The 26608-nt window shown below is 52.3% G+C and overlaps 5 protein-coding genes and 1 non-coding gene across 6 annotated transcripts; 1 reads left to right on the plus strand and 5 right to left on the minus strand.

The window, feature by feature from the left end:
* Positions 1-187: 187 nt before the first annotated feature.
* Positions 188-5183, minus strand: BO66DRAFT_314463 (uncharacterized protein; the record flags this gene model as incomplete). Its single annotated transcript, XM_025643437.1, has 4 exons — positions 188-3341; positions 3417-3526; positions 3589-4940; positions 5132-5183. The coding sequence occupies 4 exons, from the start codon at positions 5181-5183 to the stop codon at positions 188-190; spliced, it is 4668 nt and encodes a 1555-aa protein (XP_025507524.1).
* A 3310-nt stretch (positions 5184-8493) lies between these two features.
* BO66DRAFT_204320 (putative chromatin assembly factor 1 subunit A) lies at positions 8494-11346 on the minus strand. The gene is made up of 4 exons (XM_025642547.1): positions 11292-11346; positions 10091-11191; positions 8842-10016; positions 8494-8767 (listed from the first exon to the last, which is right to left on the minus strand). Exons 2-4 carry the CDS (start codon positions 11006-11008, stop codon positions 8668-8670), a joined length of 2193 nt encoding a protein of 730 aa, XP_025507525.1. The 5' UTR covers positions 11009-11191; positions 11292-11346; the 3' UTR covers positions 8494-8667.
* A 701-nt stretch (positions 11347-12047) lies between these two features.
* BO66DRAFT_204318 (uncharacterized protein) lies at positions 12048-13656 on the minus strand. The gene has a single exon (XM_025642546.1). The coding sequence runs from the start codon at positions 13333-13335 to the stop codon at positions 12232-12234; it is 1104 nt and encodes a 367-aa protein (XP_025507526.1). The 5' UTR covers positions 13336-13656; the 3' UTR covers positions 12048-12231.
* Positions 13657-16422: 2766 nt separating this feature from the next.
* BO66DRAFT_388818 (CaiB/BaiF CoA transferase family protein) lies at positions 16423-17991 on the minus strand. Its single transcript, XM_025646647.1, has 2 exons — positions 17708-17991; positions 16423-17642 (listed from the first exon to the last, which is right to left on the minus strand). The coding sequence occupies exons 1-2, from the start codon at positions 17772-17774 to the stop codon at positions 16558-16560; spliced, it is 1152 nt and encodes a 383-aa protein (XP_025507527.1). The 5' UTR covers positions 17775-17991; the 3' UTR covers positions 16423-16557.
* A 108-nt stretch (positions 17992-18099) lies between these two features.
* Positions 18100-18171, plus strand: BO66DRAFT_t48. Its single transcript has one exon. It is a non-coding gene; the product is annotated as a tRNA-Met (tRNA).
* A 1064-nt stretch (positions 18172-19235) lies between these two features.
* On the minus strand, positions 19236-22948 carry chiA1 (class III chitinase ChiA1; the record flags this gene model as incomplete). The annotated part of the gene is made up of 3 exons (XM_025650829.1): positions 19236-22300; positions 22353-22791; positions 22847-22948. 3 exons carry the CDS (start codon positions 22946-22948, stop codon positions 19236-19238), a joined length of 3606 nt encoding a protein of 1201 aa, XP_025507528.1.
* Between the last annotated feature and the right edge of the window lie 3660 nt (positions 22949-26608).

Consider the following 26608-nt stretch of genomic DNA (forward strand, 5'->3'; position numbering starts at 1 on the left):
GTCATCAATGGTATCAAGTCATAAGATGTGAACGGAAAGTAAACCGATTTTAAAAGAAATTCCGAAGCAGAACCAGGGCAATCCGAGCAGAGAAGAGGCTATAAGTGGAGCAAGCAGGAGAACCTAAATATGACTCAAAGCACAGGCGCAGAAGTGTTGAAAGAATTGTTGAAGAGGGCAGAAACATCTATGCGATGGACTCGAACTCCTCGCGCTCACGAAGTCGATTCCGTGCAAGCTCATCTCCGCCGGTGGCGGACAGCTGCATCCAGTGCAGGGCTAGACACATGCTCTGAGGGTCGGATTTCGAGTCCTTGTCGCGGCGATACATCATCTCCGCCTTGAAGGTGTCACGGAGCAAAGTGAGCGGGAGTGTCACCCGCGGCAGGAGCTCGGGATGGGTGAGGTAGAGGATCGCCAGCTCCCGCTGGGCAATTGGATTGCCCTCCTTGGCTGTAATGATCCACATGCCAGCAGCATCTTCAATGGCATGTCCAGCTCGGGAATGGGGTTCGTTTCCAGCAGGATGGCGCCGGCTGAGCTCTTGAGATACGATATTGTCGGCAATCTCAACCATGCTGTTGCATACTTCATCCTTGAGGCTCAATGCTGCCAGGCCAAATTGCAAGAAGGCGGTCCCACAATCGGTCTGGTTCAGCGTCTCGCTCGGAACAAAGGCCGAGATGAACTGAAGATCGCGGAAAAGAGTCTTGGGCTTCACCTCAAGCAGCAAGCTTCGCAGTGCGTCGACTATTTGGTGCTCACTGGGGGCACTGTAGTCTGAAGGGCGGCAGTCAAAGAGGACAGACTCAGCGACGGCGGAAGTAGGCGTATGAAGAGCGGCTTTGTCATGCACACGCTTCGCCTGGGACTCTGAAAAGCTGTGTCGAGCACTTCTCTTTCCCTGCATTCCGGCGCTGCGTCCTCGCTGGCATTTGAGATCTTGGGAGGCAGTAAATGAACCCAGCTCCTCGTTGGTTGTATTGAGTGAAGCGACCACCAATGCTCGTAGATCGCGCAGTGCCTTGAGCTTGACGAAGGGGTTCCCATGTCGGGAAAAGACCTCGATCAGACGATGGAAGATGGCGCTGTACGAGAATTGCGGTACATCTTTTCCAAACTCAGTGTTATTCTTGCAGGGAGAATTCAAAGGGGGTGCAGGCTCCCCGAGCAGTAGGCGGTCTGACGATCCAAGGGATTGGCTTCGCGTACGATTAGATGGTGCACGGTGCAACACATCGCGGACAAGCCGCTCATCACACTCGGTGTAGAATCTTTGAATACGAGCGCGCTTCTTCATCTGCACCTGGATGCGTTGCTGGTTCAGTGCATTAGTGAACCAAGCATCAGTTTCACTGCCACAACTCCAGACGGGAGAACCCAAATCGCTGAGAAGCAAGCTTGTGAGAGTCTGTTTGAGATCATCTATGAAAGCCGCTTTTCCATGCGTCTTGCGGTCATCTCGGCGTGGGTGTTGTGCACTATTATCACTGAACATCGATGGAGGTCGAGAAAAAATACTAGACGAGCTAGGAGCATACTGCGCTGACTGATGTGGCGTCGACCAGAAGGTGCTGTATGAATCGCCCGTGGCGGTCGATGCCGCTCTTCCTGGCGATCCCCCAATGGAGGAGGTATCGGCAAGTGAGGGATCTCGAGGACCTCTCCACTTGTCGGATAGCAGACTCTGATTGGAAGCTTTGTGGTTCAAGGACGACGCATCGGACGAATATCGCGAGATAGAGTCAGCTGGACGGAACTGATTGCCATATCCCTGCGAGGGGTTTGTGGACTCCCCGCTAGGGGCGTTGAACGGGCGGACTGAAGATAGACCGAGGAAGTTTCGATGGGACGATCCTTCGTACATCGCTCGTTCCTTGTGGTAGAGCTCACTGGCCCACAACACGGGGGTCTCTACCATGCTCTCCCCGACAAGCCGATTGATACTGGCTTGGACTTCATAACAGAATCTGTGGATGCGCTCTTCGCCTTTGCAGAAGTTGTCTATATTGTTATGAGATAGCCATTTGCGGATCAAATCCACCTGCTCATCTGAGAGCTTGTTAGGGCCACCTTGACTGCTCGGCGCTTTCATGATATTCATGACCTGCAGCTCCGGCTTTTGGAGAAACGAGCTGCCAAATGATCTCGCGTTACCACGGGAACGGCCCTCATATGGCGTTTGCTTATGCGGACGAGCGGAATAGATCATCGTCTTGAGAGCCAAAGCAACGTTTTTGGCATCTTCATACCTCATCGAATTTTTCACATCCGTCATGTACCACATCTTGTTGCGAAGACCAGCCACGGTGGCCATCATATCCTTGACCAGTTTCTGCAATCGCCGAGTCTGTCTGTGGAGTGCCGTAAACTCGGTTTCACAGCGCTCGATCACGGCCCGTGACATCTGGAGGGAGCGGGCGCAGGAAGTGTGCATTGGCTCAAGGATCCATGTGTCATCTGCAAGTCTGGTAGAAGAACTTGCGACGCTGCGAAGAAGCTGGCGGCCCGCATTCCACCAATAATGGGCACCAATGAAGTCGGATTCGTGGTGGCAGTGCTGCATCGCTTTGTTGAAGTGTTGCTTGAGCGATGCGCTATCTGCCATAGAAAGACTTTTGAGATGCCGCAAGTCGACATCAGCACCGTCGTTGGCAGGACTTTCCTGAATCAACTTCACAATAGCCGTCTGTAGAGCTTCAAGGTTGTCCTCCGACTCTAGGGCGGCGGATTGAGCATCTTCAGCAAAGGTACTGTCCAAGAGTGAAGTCTGGCAGTCGTCAGCGAATAGTCCCCATGCCAATTTACCCTGCTTGGATATTGAAAAAACAGCCCATTCTTCCGCGGCCGGAGGTTCCAGAATAGCCCGACCATCGGGCCCACACATTTCTGACAGCTCAAACCGAATCCTGTCGGCATTGCGGTTAATGCTTTCCTCGGCATTCGAGAGAAAGTTGATGGCGGAGGCAAGCAGACCCTGGCCCTGGGTCGCATGCCTGGGAAAGAGTTCAACGACAGGTTTGAAAAACCCGGGCTCCGCCACAGCAGTCATCGGTCTTTCTGAGAAGATAGAGGGAACACTTGGAGAGGCAGAGACCCCGGAAGACGACATTGGAGAGCCGCTCATTGAGGCGGATGACCTAGGGTAAAGCGTATTGAGTAATGTAAGAATATCTGCACCAGAAAGCATTATAGACCCGGCAGGTGATTGCTGCCCACTCGAGTACTTGCGAGTCGATTGTGCTGGGTCGGAGTCCTTGCCCAGTAATTCGGGTCGAAAGCGGCTGAGCATGCTTTCCACCCGACGCCTTACAGTCAGGCGGACCATCGAATAGTGGTGCCTGTTGAACAAAGACTGGTTAGATATGATTATCAAAAGGCTTTGAGTTTGACTACCGTAAAGGCTGGATACTAACATTGAGCGTAGTATGGCGTAGACTTGTGAATACGCACGAAGGCCCACCTGTCCGAGAAGTTTCTCGCGGGCATCATTACGCACATGAAAGTCAAGGAGAAGACCATGCGCCTGTACATCAGTCAGCGGGGGGGTGGGGTTCTGTCTCATGCTTGCTCGGGGTGTCTTCATACCTCTGGGAAAGTGAGTGCGCCGTATAAGAATTTGGCGAAGAACCATTGAACGAATAACAATTCGAGAAACCGGTTACGGTCATCCCGATGCTCTAGTTTCTGTAATGTAGCGCAGCTTAGTTGCATCACGGCTTGTGGAAAACCTCCATCTGGGTCATCCAGGAGTTTGAACAACGCATCTACTGCAGAAGCAAAAAACTCCTCGGCCACATCTGTTCGTAAAGGATCAGGCGGTTCCACATCCACATCCAAGCCTGGCGGGGGTTCTACATGCTCCAGAAGGAATGCGCCGGCTTGTAGCATATCCATGAGATAGAGTTCGAACTTCGGCTTCGCTTTCCACTCACTTCCCGTGGCCCAGGCAGTCAAGATGTAGGGAATAAGAGCATTATGCCTATGCCCGTCCTGGGTCAGAAGCTTCGCACAGACGGAAGACCAGACATCTAAACGTAATCGTGCTTCCGCGGCATCGGTATCCAGAGGGGTTGCAAAAACATTGAAGAGCAATATTGAGAGGGCATCTTTGCGTTCAAATGCCAGAGTACGGTCCTTGTACGGAAGGGAAGCGGCTGAGCTGCGCTTCATCCCATGGGACCGGGACCGGGATGCTGCCGAGGACGATAGATCACTGCCAGATTCCCAAGGGGCACCAGTGGACGAAACAAGGGCTGCCCGTTGGGTCGGAGTCAATACCCGCAGTTTTTCAAACACAAATTGTGGATCGGTGCGGACCAAATGTAGAATGTCAAGCAAATCAGTCCTGGATTGGGGGCTCAGCTGGAGGAAGAAGTCCGGAGGACGGTCGACAACCGACGACCGAGTATGCGGCCATTCGTCCAGCGGATCCTGCCGCTGGAAATGGCGCTGAAATGCCGCATTGCACGACTCCTGAAGATCAACGAGGGTTTGATAAATAGTAATGAAATTTCCCTTGTCATCGTGGCGGAGCCGGTCGACCAATGCTCTTTGGGCAGCAGCTCCGACACGGATCAAGCGAGCGGAAACACCCACAGCGACTTTAGTGGCATGTAAGTGGCCTTCCAGTCGCTTTCGACTGGCTTGTTTGTGCTGATTCTGACGGTATTGGCTGGCCAGGTCCTCAAAGGTAATCTTGGATTGTTCCACGGCTTGAGTAGAGCGCTGGGTGTCCTGAGGTCCATCCACGGTGCAATTGGCCGGGGCAAGGCGTTGCGAGCTTGAGCAGCTCAAATTGCCAGACTCACCTACGATACAATGCGTCATCGAGTCTGAAGAAGCCCGCAAGGGGGGCGTAGTTGCAGTCACAGCGGGAGTGGAAGGTTGAGGCGCAGCCTCACATGGCGAGGTGGCTTGAATGGACGAAGGAATCAAGCCTGGGGCACGAAGGGCAAGGAAGATTTGTCAGCCAATGATCAAAAACACTGGTAAGTAGCCTTATGGTTGCAAAGGCAGATTGATTGCATTAATCTGAGCGACTCGAGCGACATGATAAGGCGAAGGGGGACGAATTTGTGGGAAATTTCACAGAAGGGGCGGACGGAAAAAAAGCAACCTGCGGACTTACAGGTCACATAAGCCAGGGTTGATGGACGACCATCGACTTGGGCATCGGACATTGTGGTGTTGCCATGGGCAGGTTCCCGGCCAAATAGCCACGAGGAAGACGGTCGAGGTCGCAAGGCGCCTTTGGCGTGGATATCTTCCTTCCTATCGCATGATTTCCCTAGAGTTGTGGTGGATGGCGGACGGTGGTCCTCACGGGTTAAGTGTGGAAGCTGTAGCTGCTGAATGGTGGACACGATGGCGCGCTCCAGATTGAGCTGGAAAAGATCGAAAAGAAAGAGGGAAGAAGATGGAAGGAGAGTGATGGAGGAGGGAAGTGAAGAGATCGTTGGTTCAGGGTAGCAATATGATGTAGGTATGGGATCTCAACCGAATGTAAGAACCAGTGGATGTGCGCAAGGCGGTAGGTCAATGATTATAGTTGGAAGATAGTAAGATCAAAATGGCCGTGCTCGTTCAGTCAGTCAAAAAACAATTGACCGAGTTCAGGTAATTAGTGTATCGAAGACTAATTAACCAGCGGGTAAGGTAGAGTATATTCCAATAATGACGGAGGATTCTACTGTGTCGGATCCACAAATCTTCGATCGAGGAATGCGGAAGCGGAGTCCAGGTAAGAGAAGCGCAGATATATCTATCGAATGGCGCAAAGGCGCAGTGTAAGAGGCTGTTCTTAGTATTGACTGAAAGGGTGAAGTGGCGATGGACAGGATAATAAACCCCGACTTGGTCCGGACGATAAATGAAAGGAGCGGGGGAGGAGAGGGACAACTGGCCGACCGGGCTGTGGGCGGGAAAATGAGGTATGACTTGCAGCGAAGGCCAGCCGTAGACAAAAGGGGGAAGAGGAGGAAGAAGAAGGAGAAGAAGAAGAGGGAAAGAAGGCAGAGAGAGGAAGGAAAAGCAAAAGAAGTGGGATAAGTGGAAGAAGCAGAGACAACAACGACAACAACAATAATAGCGGCGGCGGCAGCAGCAGCAGCAAAGTTTAGTGGGTTAGTGGATGCCAGCAAATCGAGCAAACCCGGATTAGTTTAGACTACTACTGTAGTTAGGTGTAGGTACGGTAGAAGATAATAAGTCACACAGTAGCAGCTGATGATGATGATGAAGGAGAAGAAGAAGAAGAAGAAGAAGAAGAAGAGATCCGTAATGAATAATATTGATCATGTGTGGGGGATATTCTCAACCACAGACGGGGGACTAACCACGGAGTACAGTACGTCAAGCTAAATTCTGGCAGACTAGCAAATAATAACTACAGGAGTACTCCTCCTCGATGACTATAATATCCATCCAACAGTAGATCCTTCTTCCTTCTTCCTTCCTTCCTCTCTGTCTTGCTTCGTCAATTTTTGTTGTCCCTTCGAGGTGCGGGCAGTACTATACATCACACGGAGAATAGCCAAAGACGGCGGTGGTGACTCGAATCGGACACATGCAGCAGCAACCTAGAGAGGAGGGGAGGGGGCAGGAGAATAGAGAATAACTAACTAATCATGATCTCTCCAGCTTACTTACTTGCTGATGATGATGCAGACAAATAAAAAGTCCAAAGACAATAATGAATTCAGGAAAAAGAAAAAAAAAAATCAGAAATAAAGAACATTAAAAAGGCCCGGTGGGAGTCCAGACACGGTACCTTGCCGGGGGTCCAGGCGGGCAAGCGGTACCTCCCGGGTACCTGTCCCAAACTATTCTACAGTACTCTACTTCCTCCGCAGCAGTCTTATCAGCCACTCCATAGAATAACTACACACATATCTCAGCGTCATCTCACCATCCCTAAGTGAAGGGTTGGATGTGGTCGGTCTTGCAGGTAATTGTCCGTCTGATCCATACCCCCCTCGCTAGTCCGCTAGCCCTCGAGGGGGGGTTGATACAGGTTTGATACAACAATGATTAAACCAGAAACGATTCATTCCAGCCTACTGCTCTCTTTTTGCCCCCATCCCCTCAAGACCAAGATTTCTCCTTGTCCTCAGGTCACTAGGGCCAAGTCCCGAGCGAACGAACTCACGAGAAGTCAAGGATCCAAGCATGAACAGCATACCTAAGGCTAGATAGGTGGGGGGGGGATGAGGGGGGCAAGAGAGAGAGGGAGAGAGAGATCCATTTCTTGATGTGTTGGCAACGCATGCATGCATGCATGCATGGAGGGGGTAAAATCCGCCTAAACCCTCCCCCCTCCTCGCTCTTCTTTGCTACTGTGATTTGTTGGTCAACCCCCTCTCCCCTCCCCCTTACTGCGTTGGCAAGTATTGCAGATTTCGGGGGAGGGAGGGGGGGGATCGGAGCTGAAACCGATCAGCTAATTATTTTGATAGGTGGTTGATTGGTGTGTATGTCTGTGTGTGTGCGTATTGCAACTTGCAAGTCAGTCAGACAGTCGAGAAGGCAAGAGAGACTAAGTACAAGAAAGAACTGTTCAGCTGGCATGGTGACTGCGCTTAGCCGGATCCCGTTAGTGCTACAGTAGTAGCCACAAGTACATGAGTAATGATCCCCACTCTTTGCACGTGTTCAACCACCACTGCCCAGTTTAGCTGACCTCTGCTCGGGTTAGTCAGACACAGTGCAGTGGGTTCACTGAGTGATGTGTTGTCATTGACCTCCAGAATCCAAGACTGCCGGTACCACTACCTTGCTTGGGTATAATTTATCACTTGTACTACCTCCTAAGCAAGTACAGGTACATACAAGTTGTACTCGGGCTACCCTGGCGCCTACCACTCCAACTCATTCAACATCCAGCAGATCTTTACGTCGTATGTTTCAAGCCTCAATGGACCATATTGCACAATACCACGGCCAATTTTCATTTTTGTGTATGTTTGTACTGCACCACCGCCGGCTGTCAAACAGATTTAGGTTATGCCACTAGCTTCGCTGGCAGACCACCACAACAATTGGAGCTAAAAGTGGAGTGGATATCCTCTTCCCCCCCCCCACCGGTCTTCCATCGTCTTGGGTACTGTACATACATGCTGTACGGACTGCACCACATACATCCAGTACATGTACTTTTCCGGCGTACAGGACATCAAATGTCAAGCAATCTCGTCCACAACTAAAATCCCTCCCTTCTCTATAAAGACTAGAATATATTGGAGGGCAGAAAGTATGATCTGCAAAATACAAAAAAAGAAAAAGAAAACGCCAGATCAACAAGAGCACAGATTGCCTTAAGAATCCTTGTACTTCAACTCAGCTATCGTTCGAAAACACTATCATCCATTTCTCTCTCCATCACGGCAGCCTCGGATGAACACAGTCACAGTCACGTTTGACACTTGAGACACAATAGCAGGGGGGAGCATGATAAGAAATGACACGACAAGAGGAAAAATAGAAAGAATGATGAAGATAAATATGAATATTGATATGTAGAAGAGGGGCGCAGGTCCTTGCCGATGGCCAATAGATTAGCTCAATTGGTTGGACCCAGTCCCTGGGGTAAGGGGAATGATAGCGCCCTTCAAGTTGAATGCGTTGTCCCCCCCCCCCCCCTAACTCGCTGCTTTGCCTCGTCTGCCTCTATTTACAGACCCATTTCTTGTCAGCCTCCTTCTGTCCTACTCGCGTGGCCACGCTGTTCAGCGTATCTTTCAGGACGTCCTTCGAGACCTTCGGGAACCTATCGCAAGCGAAACCATGGAGATTAGCCTTCCGTTTCCTTGAGACAAGTCAACATGTGGGTCCACGTCTTACCGTTTCTTCAAGATTTCAAGCAATCCCAGCTTGGTCAGATCACTGCCATCCACCACCTGCTTGAACTCACCCAGCTGCTCGGCCGGAAACGTCCGCTGTTTCGTTCGTCCCGCTGTCACCATCGCTAAAGCGCCCCCGTCCGCCGTCGATCCTCCTCCAGGGGAGCCCTTGTGGGAGCCAGGGACCGCCTGGCCCATGAAGGTATGCAGCGTCGACCGCCCCAGACCCGCAGCGCCCGGCACGGAATCTGCAGGCTTAGGTTTTTGCCAATACACGGTGGAGAACGGATCGATAGGGAAAGGCACCGAGTCGGAAATCGTTTCCAATTTGTACATCTGCAGCTCGGAGTCCACGCCTTGTTCCTGCCATCGGATGCCGGTGCTGACAGGTTCTAGGTCGCCCACGATGAGGCGTCGTTTGCCGTCAACAAGGTGGTCATCCTCGTCATCTAGGAAACCATCCATGTCGTCCTCGCCATCCTCGCTCATCTCGTCCTCTTCCTCCGAGTCGAGCTCCTCGCCTTCTTCGGGCTCCTCCCATTCGGCCTCCGAGTCATAGTCGTAATTGATCTCTGGTAATCCTCGGCGGAAAGGGTTGCGCATCAGCCGATGGGCAGCTGCCTCGGGTAGACGCTTGGTAAATGTGCCCTGATAGGGTGGACGCACATCCTCCCCAAACCTGAAAGATTTCATTGTTACTTGCCGCAGCAGCTCCCGCGGCTTTCTCTGGGCATCCTCGGAAGGTCCGGCCTGGTCGGCCAGATTCTGCATCTGAAGTAGGATTTCCTTTACCGAGGCAGGCAATCTCCCACACCGGCGTCTGTATGGGATGAGGTTGAATAGCTCGGAGGGACGAAATGCGGAAGGCGGGGCGGTGGCGTTGGATTTCAGGTAGACATCTACCTTTTCTTGGGTATGATGAAGAGCTTTGGCATCACGCTGGAACTGATGGGGCGGCGCAACTTTGGTGTGCGACTGCAAGAAGAAATCGGGGAAATCGCGCTGGTAGTCGGATACAGCGGAGGGAGCCGGGTCATGGAAGGATTCGGGTGCAGCGCCAGCGCCGGTCGTTCTCTGAGGTGAGAGTGAGACGGTTTTGTTGGTGGTCAAACTGGGAGTCGAGGAGGCGATGGTGGGTTTGGGTTTGACAAAGAAAGAATTCAGCTTCGTTTGTGACTGTCAATGCGGTTAGAAGTGAGGTCTTGGACGTAGAACCGTGCCCCGGAAAGGGCGGCGTAGCAATTACTCACTCTCTCCTTCCTCGACTTCTCCTCCTCTTTCTTCCTCTTCTCTTCCTCCTTTGCGGCCTTCTCCTCCTCCTTCACCTTTCGCTTTTCCTCCTTCTCGGCATCTCGCTTTTTGCGTTCTTCCTCTTTGGCCCGCTTCTCTTCTTCCCGTTCGGCCTCGCGTTTGCGCTTTTCCTCATCCTTCTTCGCTTTTTCTTCTATTCTCTGCCGCTCCTTGACTTCCTTCTCCTCCACCTTCCGCGCCTTCTCTTGCTGCTTCTGCCGCTCCTTGGCCTCCTTCTCTTGTTGCTTGGTTTCCTTGCTGGTGGGAGAAAGCTTCCTCTTCTTGGCCGCTGGCACCGTAAAAGACCCAATTCTGTCGCCTGATGCAGACAAGCCAGCATGCACACTATCCGATGGCGGGGCGGGGGAAACAGCAGCAGTCCGTGCAGACCGGGTACTCGAGTTGCCATCGCCGTCGGGGGAAGGTGGAGCAGCACCGGTCTCGCCGTCCGAGCCAGCCACCTTTTGCAGGTGAGCCCGCAGGGCATCGTGATTCTCTTTATCATCGTCGGGTGTAGATGTAGTTGAAGTATTTGTCGTCGGAGGCTGTTGCACGGAGACGCCGGGACGATCCCCTGCGCTATCTTCGGTCGTCTCGGTATCGATGTCCATGGTCGATTCATGGACGACCGACCCGCCATTTTCTGAGTCCATGCCGCCCATCTCATCATCTTGTATTGAACGCTTGCGCGTGCTGCTGGGAGATGTAGACATGATCGAAGAGTATGTGTTCGGAGGTAACGGCGAGCGGTGACTGTGGTTACTTATAGCGGCGGTATTGCTGGTAGCAGGAGTCGAGGCGAGCGCGGAAGGCGGAGGGGGAGTCGGCTTGAGGCTCGGTGGCACCGGGCTGGAGGCATCCATTGTGGTGGTCGACATCGCTTCTTGCGAGACCCTTATAGTAACAATGTGTAAATCTTGGCTAAGGTTATGCGGAGGTCAATGTGAGTTGTGGTTTAATTATATTACCGGGCAGGTGCGAATGTGTGAGAAGGGTATGAGGAATCGTATCGTCCAGTCGGGGTGCAACAATCGGTTAACATGGAAAGAACGTGAACATCACTAGGCGACGCGACCAAAGGACATATCCCCGGATGATGTTAGTTGATATCCTTCCTTCCTCTCATAAGTCCTTTGCAATTGGATTGATGCCCTGACTCACCGGTTTTAAAGGTGGAGATTACAGCTGCAATATGCCAGCAGAGCCAGGGCCAGGGCTCATGGGGTTGCAGTCGGTGTGAGGTTGGTATAAGGTGGGGGGTGAAAGTGATGGCAGTTGTGTTACACACACATACACACACGGGGGATTTGCCTCGGATAGAACGAGGCAAGATGGTCCTCTCCCTCTCTCTTACACTCGCAGACTGTTTCTGTCCTGTGCAAGAATTGAGCCAGAGGAGTGGGAAGCTTGGCGAGTGTCCCGTCCTGACCAGATTGCCTGAAACGCGTTAATTGATGTTGCGCGACGGAAATTCGCGTTCGGCACGTGTAAGTGCTTATATAAGCCCCAATCATCGACATCATCAACCGTCATCAAAACCTCACTTTCATCACTTTGATGCCATATGTTGGCTCTCACTCGGTCTGGGGATTGTGATTTTGAACTACCTTGCGGGAAAATCGTCACTGCGGTGTCTCGATAGTGGGGTAGCAGGAAGACCCGTTCCAAGTATATGCCACTCTAACTACAAACAACGGCTGCCATATGTACATGAGTATTATTTATTACTATGATTACTCATAAATCCATCAGGCACATGGGTGCGTACCAATCGCACCCATCTGCCGTACGCAATCCGTACGACACGAAAAGAGAGAGAGACAAAAGCGCCAATAACATGCTGTCAGGGGAATAGAACAAGTGTGCAATACAAAAGTGAATTTGGAAACAGAACACTCGGAATTGTGACCCAGCCATTATAACATTTGGGCCCGAGGCTCTAGAACAAAGCCTAGACACCGGCCACCAAATGCGAGGCAGGACTGCAGGAAGAAAAGAGGTTCAACAGAGATCGAAAAAGGGAAAACGTTGAGTTCGGAGGTAGGTGGAGACGTGGCATGGTAAATCCAAGAATATGCCAAGCGCGCGGCTAGAATGCATCTTAATCACTCAGATCCGGGTTCGCAACAAAGAGTCGGACATTGGTCATTGATGTGGTCCTATCGTCCACGCTGCCCCGGCGCCTCAGCTCATCCGCCTTCTTGGCCTTCTCGATGGCGGCTTGTGCAGCGCTGGGGGCAGCCATATCTGCCAAAGTGCCGAATTTGTCTTCCGGTTCACTGCCTAAGCTATTCAGAGAGGCGTTATCCTTGATGGAAGCATGTTCTGCCTCGGCCTCGGCGGTTTCTGCTCGAGGGTGCTCGGAAACGTCGGGCAAGTCGCTCATCTCGTTCGATGGAGAGCCACTGCTTCCCACAGTGCTTCGCTGATACCCACTCGGATAACGCGAGTTGCTTCCGAGCGAACTGCGGCCACTGCCGGTGCGGCGATACGGGAATCCTCGATCGCTGTGGGCATCCTCGTCGGCATCGCCCACTTCGTTGGCACTCAGGCGAACTGGAACCGTTGCACCGACAAGCGCCGAGGGTGAAAAGTCAGTGCCCCCTTTAGCGCCGTGCTTGTTTTTGCCGCTTCCCAGGGTGCCCGTACGCCCGGCGCCTGCGCCATGGACTTCCAGGTATGCCCGCTTCTTATCCACCAACTTCTGAGCCCGCAGGCGCGGATCTTCTGGCTGGGCCCGGTCACACCAAACAGTCGCCTTCTGCCTCCGCATCAAGGCGACGTATCCCAGCTGGGCGTTGGCCGAGCGCGATGATGTGCTTCGACGAATATCCGAAACATTACCACTGTAGTACATATTCGGATTATTGCCGGTGGAGCTAGTGGAGGTGGTTGCACTGGATAGGCGTCTCGAAGGTGGATAGGGGGCCGCAGCCGTCATGGAATGGTGTGGGGAGGGACCGGTAGAATGCTGCTGTTGCTGGCCCATGTAGGGTATAACGTGAGAGGAGGATGTTCGTCGACGGTTATGCGCGAGGGCGGCGGTAGACGGGTGAGGGGCAAGCTGGCGGTGGTGGGCCCCTTCGTAGGACTGGTAGGGAAATCCAGATTGCATCCCCGCGACCGGCTTCCGAGCCGGCGGCGGTTGATGGATCGGCAGACGGTAATCAGTCATGCTGGGTTGTTGAAGCTGCACACCGGCCATCTGGCGACTCCTATCGGACGGTATCCGCAAGACCTGAGCGAAGGGTTGGTATTGTTGCCCAAGACACGAGCTAGGCGGGTGATGGGGAAGAAACGATCCACCACACCGATAAACAAGGCAGAGTCGGAGTGAAGAACAGTCTTGTAAGGACGAAAAGTGATACAGCCGAAAAGTTCAATCTGCCGATGAGGATTCGAAGTGCGGCGAGAGACGGCTCCGTCGTTGTACCGGACAGGCAACGGATTCCGGGAGGGGACGCGATGGAGGGAGGCAGAGCGGCTGACCCGATACAGTAGGATGCGGTATCGGTGATAGGTCTTCGAGGAAATCTACCAAGACTCGGGAGGCGCTTAGGGAGGAGAAGTGGTGAGAGGGAGAGAGAGAGAGAGTGTGTGTGTGTGTGTGTGTGTGCGTGCGTGCGAAGGATGAATGAAGAAGATGGATTTGGCAAGAAGAGCGGTGCTTAAGCAACCAGATAGACAAGCCAGACAGACAAGCTGGCTTTCCTTCCGCCACTTCGTGCACACGAGGCCTGGCGGGTACCCAATTTCACCAAGTCACACCTGCAGGGGGCATCGATTGAACGGTCGACAACACTAGTTGATGTTTTGATGATGGTGAGAGCAAAGAAAGCGATCTTTACTACGCCAACAATTGCAACACACACGAAAGGGCGAGGGGGAGTCCAATGGATCCGAAGTAGGCGCGGATCAGCCAGGGGCAGCACGGGAGGGGGAGAGATTGAAGTCGAAATGAGATATATAGACCGGGGAGGGAGAGTGAAAGTCGAGAAGTGAAAGGCCAGAGGAAAAAGAAAGGCTCCAAAAGATTGGATGGGAAACGAGTAGAGTAAAAGAGAGTGAATAATAACAGGACGATGGTGAGAGGGGGGGGAGGCGATGATCGATCGGGAAGATGAGAGAAACAGAGGAAAAGAGAGAAAAGCCCCAGTGTGACGGCGGTACCGAATACGACTCGATACCTGAGCCTCTTCGTACCTCGTAATTTCCTAGTTTCTGCTGATAAGGTCTCCGTACCGGCGAAAGTCAACCAGCTTTAGACACACAGCCACAGATCAAACCACGGCTGTCTTTGGGCATTGCTCTTTCTTTCATTCTTTGCGGAGATGGGGCCTTGGTTGAATCTCTTTCGTTCGTCTTGCAAGAGGTATAAATCCTCTTTCTTCCTGTCTCCATTGTATTGTTTCAGATGATGACAAACGAGATTGAAGAGTTCTAAGAGAGTGTAAAGAAAATTCGACTGCGCCACAACCCGCACGTGGGGACGCAAGCGGGATTCCATCTTGACTTTTGTGTACTTCGTACTCCATACATCTTTAGTACCGTACGTCCGCGATACAAAGACATACCGGGCAGGATACCTGACCTGGCAATCTACGGAAGATACCGTCGCTTTGGCCCGTAAAGTACATGTACGGTAGTAGTCAATGCTAGGAACCGGATGGTCGACCCAAGCTTCAGATGCACAACTACCCAGATTCGGGGCAAATGAATGACGTCCCTGACTCCACTGCTGAAACACTCGGAAGGCCGGGAATGAAGATTTATTCCCCAAGGTTGACTGGATATGGAGAGGGGTTTCACGGAGAGAGTCAGTCCTACTCAGACTCTCTGTATCTCGGTTAGTCATGGATCAATGCTGCAGGATAACCAACAGACCGTCAGTATGTCAGACAGACAGACACACACACACACACACACACACACTTATGGTTACATCCATGGAGGCGCTCTCGCATGGACATCCAAAAGTAGGCTGGGAGCACTTATGAGTACTCGCTTGCTTACTGTTACTAGAGTAGGAAACTAGAAGTCATAAATCAATTGAATAATAATGCTATAAGTGGTCCCATATTTGTTCTCTCTTCTCTCCAGTTTTTCAGGTGCCCACTTTTTTCCATCCATCCATCCATCCATCCATCCATCCATCCATTCATTCTCATTTCCATTCCCACTCACCGTTGCGACCTTAACTCTCAATCTGTTTCATCCAGAATACCGGTAAAGAAAGGTACCGTACACAAGGCTGCTGGGATTTGGGTCGGAGACGAGTTCCGCAGTGTAATCGTGTATTAAATGGTGACGTGACTATGACCATAACTAATCAGCGACTTACTTTGTACAGTAATCATTCACTGCAGTGATTAGTTGGGTACTGCGAGTAAGGTTGCACAGGCGGGGAAATCTACGATGGGATTATTCGGATCGCCCTGATCAACACTTGTCAACCATGTTAATCTGATTGACTTGTGTAGCCTCATTCATGACCACCAGTAGTCGACTTTTTCTTACTACCTCTCTTGACTACTAACAGACAATGAGGAGCAAAGTCGCGATATGCCGTCATTCTTTGGCAACTCGAACAATCACGTGGAAGGCATTACCTTACTCTTTTCATACAGCCTGCATTTACTGGATCATTCTTTCCATCGGGTGGAATCATCGATTGTTTAATGGTTTGTCAACAGGAGAAGCCAAAAGAAACCCCGGAATAGTGACCACTAGGTAGTTGCTCCGGACTTCTGTCCAGAGGTAAAGTCAGAGGTCAAGTCGATGGAAACGGAAAGTGTCCTTCTTCTCTTGAGTGTGTTGACCCCACCGGCGTTACATCCCGGTGAATAAGTAGTCTCTTGGTCTACTTGAGTATCTACTCCGTACGGAGGGTCACATTCAGCTAGCCACTAAACCAGTGAACCGTATCTTTTGCTGCATTACTCCCAAGTCCCAATCGCATCCGGCAATGGAGCCACGCGACAATAGCCCGGCAGCAGTCATCGATTTGTTGATTCAAGACGAAGTACGGAGTAGACATTCATTCATCACAACGAATTCTATGATGCGGCCTTCTCGATCGGAGATACCCGCTACGGGATTGATGATTTGACTGACTCAAATCGCGCATCGAACGAGGGAGAGACTTTTTCCACGCCCCATGGTTACCGTACTACCGAGTACAACGGAACGAAGCTGGTGCGACAGCCAACAATGCGATTATCGCCGGGGAAGCCGATGGTCAGCCCTACGCTCACTCAATTTATCTGGCGTACAACCCCACCCTTGGAGGAAAAAGAAAAATAAAAACAAAAACAAATTACAAAACACAATCTGATCCTTACAATAGATCAACGCATCATCGATTATCAATACCACATCCCACATGAGTAACAATTGATAAGACATCCTAAAATACCTCATTCCACACTCACAGCTTCGATTCTCCATCTTCAAGCCGCACAAAAGCCCCATCGGGCCTGACATCATAATCCCGGCCTTGTTCCCAACCCAACCATGTCTTCAAGGTCTCTTGTCCTCCGGTCCCGGGTATCAGACCACCGCCTGTCCACCCTCCGTCGTCGGTCGGGATGGGTAGTCCCGGGGTATCAGCGAGATGCACCACGGGGCGTAGCTCGTAGCCACCCGCCTGCAGCTCATCCGGGTCCAACACGGGCGTGGCGCAGGCATCGGTCCCATCGAATACGGTCTCCCACTCAGCGCGCGTCTTTTCCTGGAAACGCTTGGCAAACGCAGCACGCAGTGCCGGCCAATTGTCCTTGTTCTCTCGCGATGGCAGCTCCTGGGGATTAAACCCGAGCCCTTTCAGGAGCGCCTCATAGAATTGTGGCTCGAGAGCCCCCACCGCGAAAAACTGGCCCGCGTCCTTGGTTTCGTAGGTGTCGTAGAATGGACTCCCCCCATCCAGTATATTCTGGCCGCGCGGGGCATTCCAGATGGGCGTTTGGCGGCCCAGTCGAGGGAACGAGGCCAGATACGCGGAGCCATCGACCATGTTAGCCTCGACGATCTGACCGCGGCCGGTCCGCTCCCGCGACAACAGCGCCAGAAGTATACCCTGGAAACAGGTAGCCCCGCCGCCGGCAAAGTCACCTACAAGGTTACCGGGGGCATAGGGCCGCTCATTGGATCGGCCGAGCATGGACAACACCCCGGACACGGCAATGTAATTAATGTCATGTCCAGCCATGTCCTTATATTTCCCATCGCGCCGAAACCCCGTCAACCGTGCTACGATCAAACGCGGGTTGTGTTTCAGCAGGACGCCCGAGGGGTCAAGGCCAAGGCGCTCTAAAACTCCCGGGCGGAAAGGGTCGATTAGAACATCGGCCGTGGTCAGAATGGAGAGGAGAACTCTATGGGAGGCAGCATCGCGGAGATCCAACGGTATGGACGTCTTGTGGCGGGTCAGTTGATCCGGGCTCGGAGCCTGGGGTCGGTCAATCCGTAAGACAGATGCGCCGTAGTCGGCGAGGAGTAGACCGGCGAATGGACCTGATATTCGAGGGTCAGTGGGCAGAAGGGAGGGACCGAGATAGAGATATGGTATGGGGGCGAACCAGGAGCTAGGCCCGCCAGCTCGACCACCCGGATTCCCGCCAGCGGCGCAGATGAGGATGCGGACATGGTAAGACAGCAGCAACTCTTGGAGTTATTCCTCTATTCGATCGCGTGGGACTTGGAATTCGAGAGGACTCAGACGAGATATGCACCGAGTGATTTCGGCCAGATATGGAATGTAAGATGTAGCTAGCAAGCACTGATGGAGAGCCATTCATTACATCTTCTCCACAGCCGAGGCCGAGGTCCGGGAGGTGGGGAAGAGGAGAGAACAGAGAAGGTGAGTACGGAGTAAAGAGGAGGCGAGTAACTATGTGTAACTTGTAGCTGGCTGTTTTTTTTTCTATAGACGCCTTATAGTTTTCATCAAAAAAACTGATGTCATCTACCAAGCATGTTAGCTCAGGGGAAGAGCGCCGGGCTCATAACCCGGAGGACCCTGGATCGAAACCAGGACATGCTAAAGGTTTACTTTTTTCTTTATTTTTGCCTACCTCTTTGTACCCCTCAGCTTGTCTGTTTTCGACTTTCTAATTATCATCTTCGAATCAGACAGGCCTGTTTCAATTTGCTTTTTATCGCTCTCACTTTCTTGCATACTGCTACATAATCTATGTTCGCTTTCGATTGTCAAGCCCTTGCAGTGGATGAGGTCATGGTCAACCACCCGCTCGTGGCTATATATCCCGTGCTCTACGGAATAGACTTCATACTAGGATACTATCCCACCTCGATCAAGAAGCCACACCATCTCCAGTCAACCCATTACACCAAAAAACAAACAAGCACTCATACGTATTAACAGTACGCGACACAGTTCGATTATAATTTCCCGTATTACCAGGCAAATCGAACCATATCCAGTAAGCACCAGCCACCCACTAGCGCACCGACCAACCCGGGAGCCTTCCGTCGCCTATCATTTGAGCATGCCTCGAGGGGCCAAAAGTACCTCGGCAGCACGCCAATGCAAGTAAGCAGCCCACTACCGCTGACCGTGGAGAACCGTGCTGGATGTTTCTTCAAGCTATTCTGGCAAAATTTGGGAACCATCTCCGTTCATTTTCCAATCCAACCCCTCCAACCCCTCCCCCCCCCTGGTCAGACCACGCGAGAGTGAGACCAACATGGAAATCAGTATGCTACCATCGCCCTGTTGACTACCTATCAGTTGATCGTAGACTCCCAGGCCGATGGAATCAGGCCCGCATGCCCGGGTTGATCCGTCTTGGCTCACTGCTTGGCTCGCCTCTTCTATAGGTGGTAGGGGACGGATTTGGTTATGTTGGTTGCAGGATCATAATTTATTGACTAGGGTAACTGCGTATGGAACAAGAAGGAGCAGAAGACACGCCCAAGAGATCTTTGCGCTGATGCGACAATATTAAACGTTGGTCCATCGGACATCATTGGTCATTCATTTCAAACCGATAATGGGTAAAGTGAAGCTGTATACCTCACCATGAGGTGGGAGGTTATACAGGACATGAGAAGAGAAAGAAGTAGAGAGTCAGAGGAAAGAGTTCTTTACAAGGTAGTCAGCAGAAGGAGGGCAATAGTGACGAGAGCCCCAGCCCCATGCTTGAAGGCAGCCAGTCGAGGAGCTGCGCCAGTGAATACTGGCGACACACCTCCTTGTGTACTGCTAGGTACCACCGATCCTGGGAGGCCACTTGCAGAGGGCTGAACGAGAAGTGTCGACGAAGGGCGAACATCTCCGGCTCCCGCGGTTCCAGGTTGACTGGGAGGTGCCTGACTCGGAGATACAAGAGCAGTGGATGTGAAGTGAGGAATTACATTCACCGAAGTCGAAGATGTATCGAGCCCCGTTGACCCTCCATGGACAGCATCGACACCTTCAGGATTGCCAGTGTGAATGCCTGTCGCCGCTGCGACAGTGCTCACAGGCACCGTGACGGTCACTGTAGTCGGCGTCGGCCCGCACTCGGTACAGACAGAAACCGTGGTTGTCCAGCCAGACAGGGAGCCTGAGACCGCGGTCGGTGATGTCGGCTCCGATGAAGAGGTGATGGCTGGCCGAGTCAGAGTAACTGTAGTCGGTGTTGCAGCACAGTGGGTGCAGACCGTGACCGTCGTAGTCCATCCCTCGGGGATTTCAACAGTCGTGGTAGAAGCCTGGGAGGCGGAAGCGCCCGTCACCCTGGCGGGGGCAATAGCTGTGTCAGCACCCGGGGAACCTGCGACGCCAAGGATTGTGGCGGGGGCAGTGGCAGTTGCAGCGGCAGCGGCAGCAGCCGTGACAGGACAGTAGGTGGTCGTGTAAGTTGTAGTGATGGTCGTGAAGCCCTCGGGACAGATATCAATGTACGAGGTTACAATGATTGTGGTCGTGGTTGCTTGTTCCAGCGCAGATCCGGCGGGCGACACAGAAGTGGCCTCAGGGCCAGATGTGATGCCCGGGGTAATGACAGTAAAAGCAGCACTATCGGTGGATGTAGCACTAATGGGCACTGTTGTTGGCTTGCCTGTCTGGTCTGACACATTACTGACAGCGTGAGTTGTGCTCGACGAAGAAGCCGTGCTTCCATGGTCGGGCTGACTTGAGACTGTCAAAGTCCTTGAGCTCGCCGTGGAGCTCGTAACACCAGACCCATAAGGATTTCCTGAGTTTGCGGAAGAGGACACATCGCTACTAGAAATAGGAACACTGGTTGCACCTGCGCTCGAGGAAGACTCCGTGCCCGACGTAGTGCCGGCGCGCGAAGCGGTCGACCCCGATTGAGTGTTAGAGAGAGCGGAGCTTGGGATCGTTCCTGAGACCGACGGAACAGAGCCACCGGGCTGCACTGTTGAAACTGTCAAAGCAGCTGTGCTAGATTCAATGGACGGGCCTGTGAAGGTGCCGGTTTCAGAAGCGACGACTGAGACAGCCGACGTGGCGGAACCCACAACGGAGCCCGAGGAGTGAGATTGACTATTGAAATTAGAAGTCTCCACACTAGAGGAAGCCGAAGCCACAATGCTGGAAGCTCCGATAACCAAGCTCGAAGGCACAGACACCCCCGAGGTGACAGGTGAGCCCGCCGAAGAAACCACGGAGCTCGAGATGAGCGAAGTAGTAGACAGCTGTGACGCACCGGGGGACACCTGGCTGGATGCACCGGGAATGATGGAAGAGCTCAATGTCTCGGAGAATCTTGGAGTAGCAACGGTTGAAGTGGAAGGCCCTGGAATGACAGGTCTGCTCGTGACCACAGAGAAACTAGACACCGCAGGAGGACTCAGCACAGAGGAACTATGAGCCTCATGAGAGCTGGTAGCCAAAGACGATGTGGCGACAACGGGACCAGAGAACAAAGTCGAGCTGGCGGGCGCGCTGGACGCGTCAGGCAGGGTGGAAACGACAGGACGGCTTGTCACAACAAGAGGGCTAGAAGCCGGAGACGAGCCTAGAACAACAGAGGAACTAAGAATCACAGGCGAGCTAGAGAGCACAGTCTTGGTTGTAATAGCGGGTGTGATAGAGGTGATCGGGGAGCTGGAGACCACAGGGGAGCTGGTAGCCACAGAAGAGCTAGGTGTCAAGGGAGTGTTGGGCACCACAGGGGAGCTGGCTGAACCGGAAGAACCTGATACTGTAGGTGGAGCAGAGACCACGGAAGAGCTAGGCACCACAGAACTGACCGACACCACAGGGGTGCTCACGCCGATGCTGGCAACAACAGAGCTGCTTGTTACCACAGAAGCACTGGACACCACAGAGCTGCTGGACACCGCAGATGAGCTCGAAACAACGGAAGCAATGCTCGACGGGGCAGAAGATCCCGAGCCAACAGAGTTAGACACCACAGAAGGAGTAGACACCGCAGGAGGGCTTGAGATCGCAGACTGGCTAGAAATCGTAGACGGGCTAGAGACCACGGTGGAAGTAGGCACAGCCGAGGGAGTCGACACAGCCGAAGGAGTCGACACAGCCGAAGGAGTCGACACAGCCGAAGGAGTCGACACAGCCGAAGGAGTAGGCACGGTGGAAGCAGTAGACGAGACAGAAATAGTGGGCACCGCGGGTGTACTTGTGGCAGTATAGGAGGGTGATGGCGTAGGTGCACTGCTAGAGGGCAGAACAGTGCTTGTCTGAGGAGGAGTAGGGTCGAGGGTCACGAGAATTTGCTTCATCACGTCGGCGAAAGATTCGTCGCCGAATTTATTCTCGTCCGAATACGTCGCTTCCCAAACCATGATTCCACCAAAGGTATCTGGAAAGCGCGCCATATACTCGGCAACCAGCAAATAGGCTTCCACAGGGGTGATGTAATAGTCAGGGCTGGCGGCGGCACTCGAGCTGGCAGGCAATCCGACATAGAGCTTAGCGTCCGGGTTACCTCCTGCTTTAATGACATCCACCCATTTGTCAAAGTTGAAACCATCTACCGTGCCTTCGACAAAGTCACGGGCGGAGCAGCCCTGAGTGTTATAGAACTGCACCCAAATGAAGTCGAAGTGGGAGTTGGCAATCGCGTTGTCAAGCTGCAGGTCAGGTATCGAGCATTGAGGCGCACCCGAAATGTAGTAGGTACGACCTTGCTGTAAGGAGTAGTGATATCTCAGTCGGTTGACCATGGTTGCGTAACCTTGAAACATTAGAAGTGAGCTTTGAAGATTGCGGAGCCCTAAGAAACCTACCGTAATTGCCATTATGCTCAATGTCAAAGTCGAAACCATCCACGACAACATCACCAAAAGGACGAGGACCATTGTTGGACACCCAATCGTCGGTCTTGGGGCCAAAGGCACCCCATAGGAAGTCGGCGAAATTATTGGCAGAGTCCTCCGATAAGATTTGCTGAGTGGCGGGATAAGCACCACCCAAAGACAGGAACACTTTCTTGCCCGCAGCCTGGCAGATAGGAATGTCTTCCACTAGCTGGTGGCAACCTTTGAGCAGCTCCGTTGTTAGGTTGCCAACCGTGTAGTAGGTGCCATCGCACTGATTGCCGAAATTGCTTCCTGGCCAACCGGCAACGCCTTGGTCAGGAAAGATATTGACGAAACCAAGGTTGATGATATCCAAGGAGGTATCTTGGCAGAAATGGCTCAGACGTTGCTGATCGGTTCCTTGGCCCTATTTTCGTACGGTAAGGAGGCTGTACCATTTCCAATCATGTGGAAGCACATACATAGTAGACAGCAACATTCGACTTCGATTGAGGATCGAAAGCAGAGACCAAAGGAGTGACAGCTGATAGAGCAGCGAGGACGGTGACAAATTGGGACACCATGGCGAAAGAATGTCGACTGGTGGAGACAAGAGAGCCGCTCAAACCAGTGGAAACGAAGGTCGGATTGGTTCAAAGAAAGGACGCAGACAAAAGTCCGCTGCTTGGATGGTCCCCGCAAAGCAGATAGAGAGGGATGACACGAAGAACATCTCGAGAAGGGGGAAAGGGCAAGACGAAGTAGAGTTATAAGCGCGAGCTTGCTATGGACCTTGGCCTCCTGGGACAGCTTTCCATGCCATGTCTGGCTCACCATTGGCCACGATGCTGGTAGACCGTTCATCGCACGAACACAGCCGAAATTAGCATGCGGAGTCAACGCCTTGGCGGGTGCAACCACATGCCTGGACCGCCAGCTTGAAAGTTCCTAGTTCGGTCTTCAGTGCTTATGGGCTATGCTAGTTAGCACCTTCTTTGGGAGACTAACGGTGACGCTTAAGGCCTAGGTCCTTTTGTGGGAGAATAAAATCAAATCAAATAAATGTTGACCCAGGAAAACTCCGTCGGGGAAAACGGATGGATGCCGTGGTGTAGCCGGAAAATAGACCAAACATGATGCTCAAGGCAGCAGCAGGCAGCAGACTGCTCTTCCGCAGTACCTGCCTGTAGAGCCGCATAGGTGGCTAACTTTTTTGGCCACATTAGCCTCTGAAAAAGTGGGCGAGGAGAGCCAAGCAACGCCGACTTACAATTTCGCACGCCTCAAGCGGAGAGTTTCCATCATCTTAGTCTCTTTGTAAGAGCCCAAGGAGGGGCATATGGGTAAGAGCCGAGGGTTTCCAGTGTTCCACTGTATCTAGCGCCACCATAGTGTTCGCTGAAATTCATTTGTAATTGGAGTAGCCCGTGATGGGTTCAGTCAGAGCTCGTCGTCAACTGTACGTATGAGAAAAGGAGTGGCTCTTGCGAGCGGCGGATAGTTGTATTGCCGGCTAAAATATGACCTGGGATGACAAGGGAAATTGGTTTTTGAAAGCGAGAGAGCAAAGCGAGGGTAGGTGGCGTATGGACCCTTTGGGTAGTGGCAGTCTTAGCGTATAGGATGGATGGAGGTTGGAAAGAAGTCTTGATCTCTGGAAGTCTCCAGGAGTCCAGATGAATACTAGCCTGGTGAGAGCACTTTCAGAACAGGACTAGCCGGGGTCACGGGTCCATGTGGCAGTTACTGGAATAGGACTAGTGAGGGAAGGGAGGTCGGCCATTTCTGACTCAGGCACACCAATGACAGCGGTTCGATAATAGATACCAGCATGCTAAGCAACTAGTAGTCTAGTACTCAGTCAGCCTCCATCCGTGCAAAATTTCGCGGACCCTCCGCCGCATCCGGTTTGGTGGCCACCGTCGTGTCCACCGTCGTGTCCACCGTCTCTGGGAGGCTTAGAGATTTATCTATTTAGAAGAGCGACTTATACGAAGACCCCAACTGGAATAGCATGATACCAGATACGGTGACTAGTAACGACCCAGGTAACATCTTGTTGACTTTTGCCTAAAAGCTCGGTCCTGACGTGATCCGTGGAAACGATCTGCCCCTGAGCCGGAGACTGTCCGGAGATCACCGGATCATCCGATCGACACCACCTTTGAGGCCGTTGATATTCGCTGTCAGAGAAAAGAGAAACTTCGATCAACAACATGCAGAAAGAGACTAGAAAGAGTTCTCATCTTGACAAACACTCGACTTGAAACAATCAAGGTGATTCACCATGCGCGTATCCTGAACCGGAGACACGAGCAGGAAGTAACTTGACCCCTCCTCGCCTCCTTCTGTCTAACTTTACTAGTCATACTTCGGCTATATTAGCTTAACCAGAACCAGCGGCGCTAGTCCCAGATTCAGAGTGGGCACCGAACGAACACCGCTCACTGACCTACACTAGACTAAAGTCACTAACAATCGCCTTTCACTTTCAGGCTTTCACACAGACCCTCATTCCCGATTAATTAGAGAGGGTCCTCCTCGCCCAGCCCTACTGGAGCGTGCGGCGGATAGTGCAAGAAACTAGTGCAATCAAGACCCAGCGCTAACCTCGACTGATTCCTGCGAAATACCCGACCTCGCGCCGTGATATCCAGTCGCACTCACTTGTTGTGGTGGCTGCATCGATGAGGAAATTACACCTGCACAGACACACATCCAGAATATGTTATTGCCTGGCACCATGCCGAAGAATCAGTTGACCAGTGCCCCTCAAGAAGCTTTCACCATAGCCTGCCGTGTCACTCCCAGCAGCGATGGACTGACACGGCCGATATGACCGCTACTCCCGCCGACTCTGTATGCTGAGCACCTTCGTCCGTGAAGTTGTGCCACCAAGCCTGGAGCATGTACATTTGCCCCATTCGATGCGCTTGTAACCATATCCACCGGGTTGGAGTGGGTTTTTGCTTCTTTGTGATTCAGGAGACCCTCATTCCCCTTGAACAAACGCTGAGGCTCCGCAGCCGAAGCCTCTCATTCTCCCCCAGGAGTTGCAGCGTCATACTATTTGCTCTAGCACAATAATAGCAAAAGGGATTGGAAATTATACGCCGGACTGAAAGTGTACTAGTCTACGTTGGACAGAAACTGGATTCGGGTGCAACAACCGAAGCCACTGTGGCTGCCGGGGAGCAGTTTCCGCTGCCATTTCCTACATCATATTTACTGAGTGGGGATTCTAAAATTTGAGCCCAATTGTGCTCTCTAGCACCATACGAAAAGAGTAAAAGGGTGAGTACTAAGTTGCTTCACTGGCCGCAGCGCTTTCACTTGCCGGTATGCCGAGGTCGGACATCATTAATGGAAGCGAAGAAGCGCCCGCTCAGGGAGGGGTTGCGGTGCAGAACAGGGGGACTGGAGACTGAATTAAAATCGAACAAGCACTGAAAGATCCGACGGGTGCTTGAATAGTTATAGAGGCACGGTATGTCAGCGTTCTGATGTGCCATAGCCAAGCCCGCAGATGTTCGCACCAGTATGCGAGGGATACTCGTGCTTGTGTGCCTTGTCGCCAATGAGAACGTACAGACATGACTTTGGAATTTGACCTATCTTCAACCTCGGAAACAGTGGGATCCAATTGTGCTCGAGGCTCTCCCCAAGTTCTCATTACGTGTAGCCGATCCTGAGGAATAAACATGACTTCTGCTGATCGATGTTCATGTCGGTCCCAGAGGTTGTGCTTACATGTCCAGCGGGTATTCCCAGCATTCTTTGTTCAGACATACCGGTCACACCATATAACAAACACCACTCATACCTTCTAGATGTAACCTCAGGTTTGATGATCCCAAATGTCCGAGAAATTAAGGACCCTGGTCCCGAGATTGGCCTGGTCCACGCATTTCGTGGGTGGGACAGAACCTGCATTCAAGGATGATCAGGTGTAGCTGAAAATCGGGAAGCGCCCCCTGTTCCCACGTTAGCACAAGCAATGCTTATGACACGCGCAAAAGGGCTTGGAGTAATCCCTATCGCGCCGCTTGGAAAGAGCTTTAGACTGCGAAATAGGATTGTGTGGAACACGAATGCTATTTGGTGACTGATCGGGCCCGGGACAGGCGACACGAATGCTCAAAGGTAAGTGTGGTACCTATGTTCTGACGGATATCTAGTCCCTGGTGATCTTATTGACCTGCACGCAAGAACATGTAAGTGTGTCCAATATATCTCATATTTTC

Source organism: Aspergillus aculeatinus (assembly GCF_003184765.1).
Source record: "Aspergillus aculeatinus CBS 121060 unplaced genomic scaffold BO66scaffold_6, whole genome shotgun sequence".
Taxonomy (NCBI): domain Eukaryota; kingdom Fungi; phylum Ascomycota; class Eurotiomycetes; order Eurotiales; family Aspergillaceae; genus Aspergillus; species Aspergillus aculeatinus.

Coding starts and splice junctions, on each gene's coding strand:
- BO66DRAFT_204320 (XM_025642547.1), bottom strand. CDS start 11,008: ATGTCGACCACCACAATGGATGCCTCCAGCCCGGTGCCACCGAGCCTC. Junction 10,017..10,090: donor AGAAGTCGAGGAAGGAGAGA/GTGAGTAATTGC, acceptor CCGCATTGACAG/TCACAAACGAAGCTGAATTC. Junction 8,768..8,841: donor CTTGAAATCTTGAAGAAACG/GTAAGACGTGGA, acceptor CGCTTGCGATAG/GTTCCCGAAGGTCTCGAAGG.
- BO66DRAFT_204318 (XM_025642546.1), bottom strand. CDS start 13,335: ATGGCCGGTGTGCAGCTTCAACAACCCAGCATGACTGATTACCGTCTG.
- BO66DRAFT_388818 (XM_025646647.1), bottom strand. CDS start 17,774: ATGTCCGCATCCTCATCTGCGCCGCTGGCGGGAATCCGGGTGGTCGAG. Junction 17,643..17,707: donor GCTGGCGGGCCTAGCTCCTG/GTTCGCCCCCAT, acceptor CTCGAATATCAG/GTCCATTCGCCGGTCTACTC.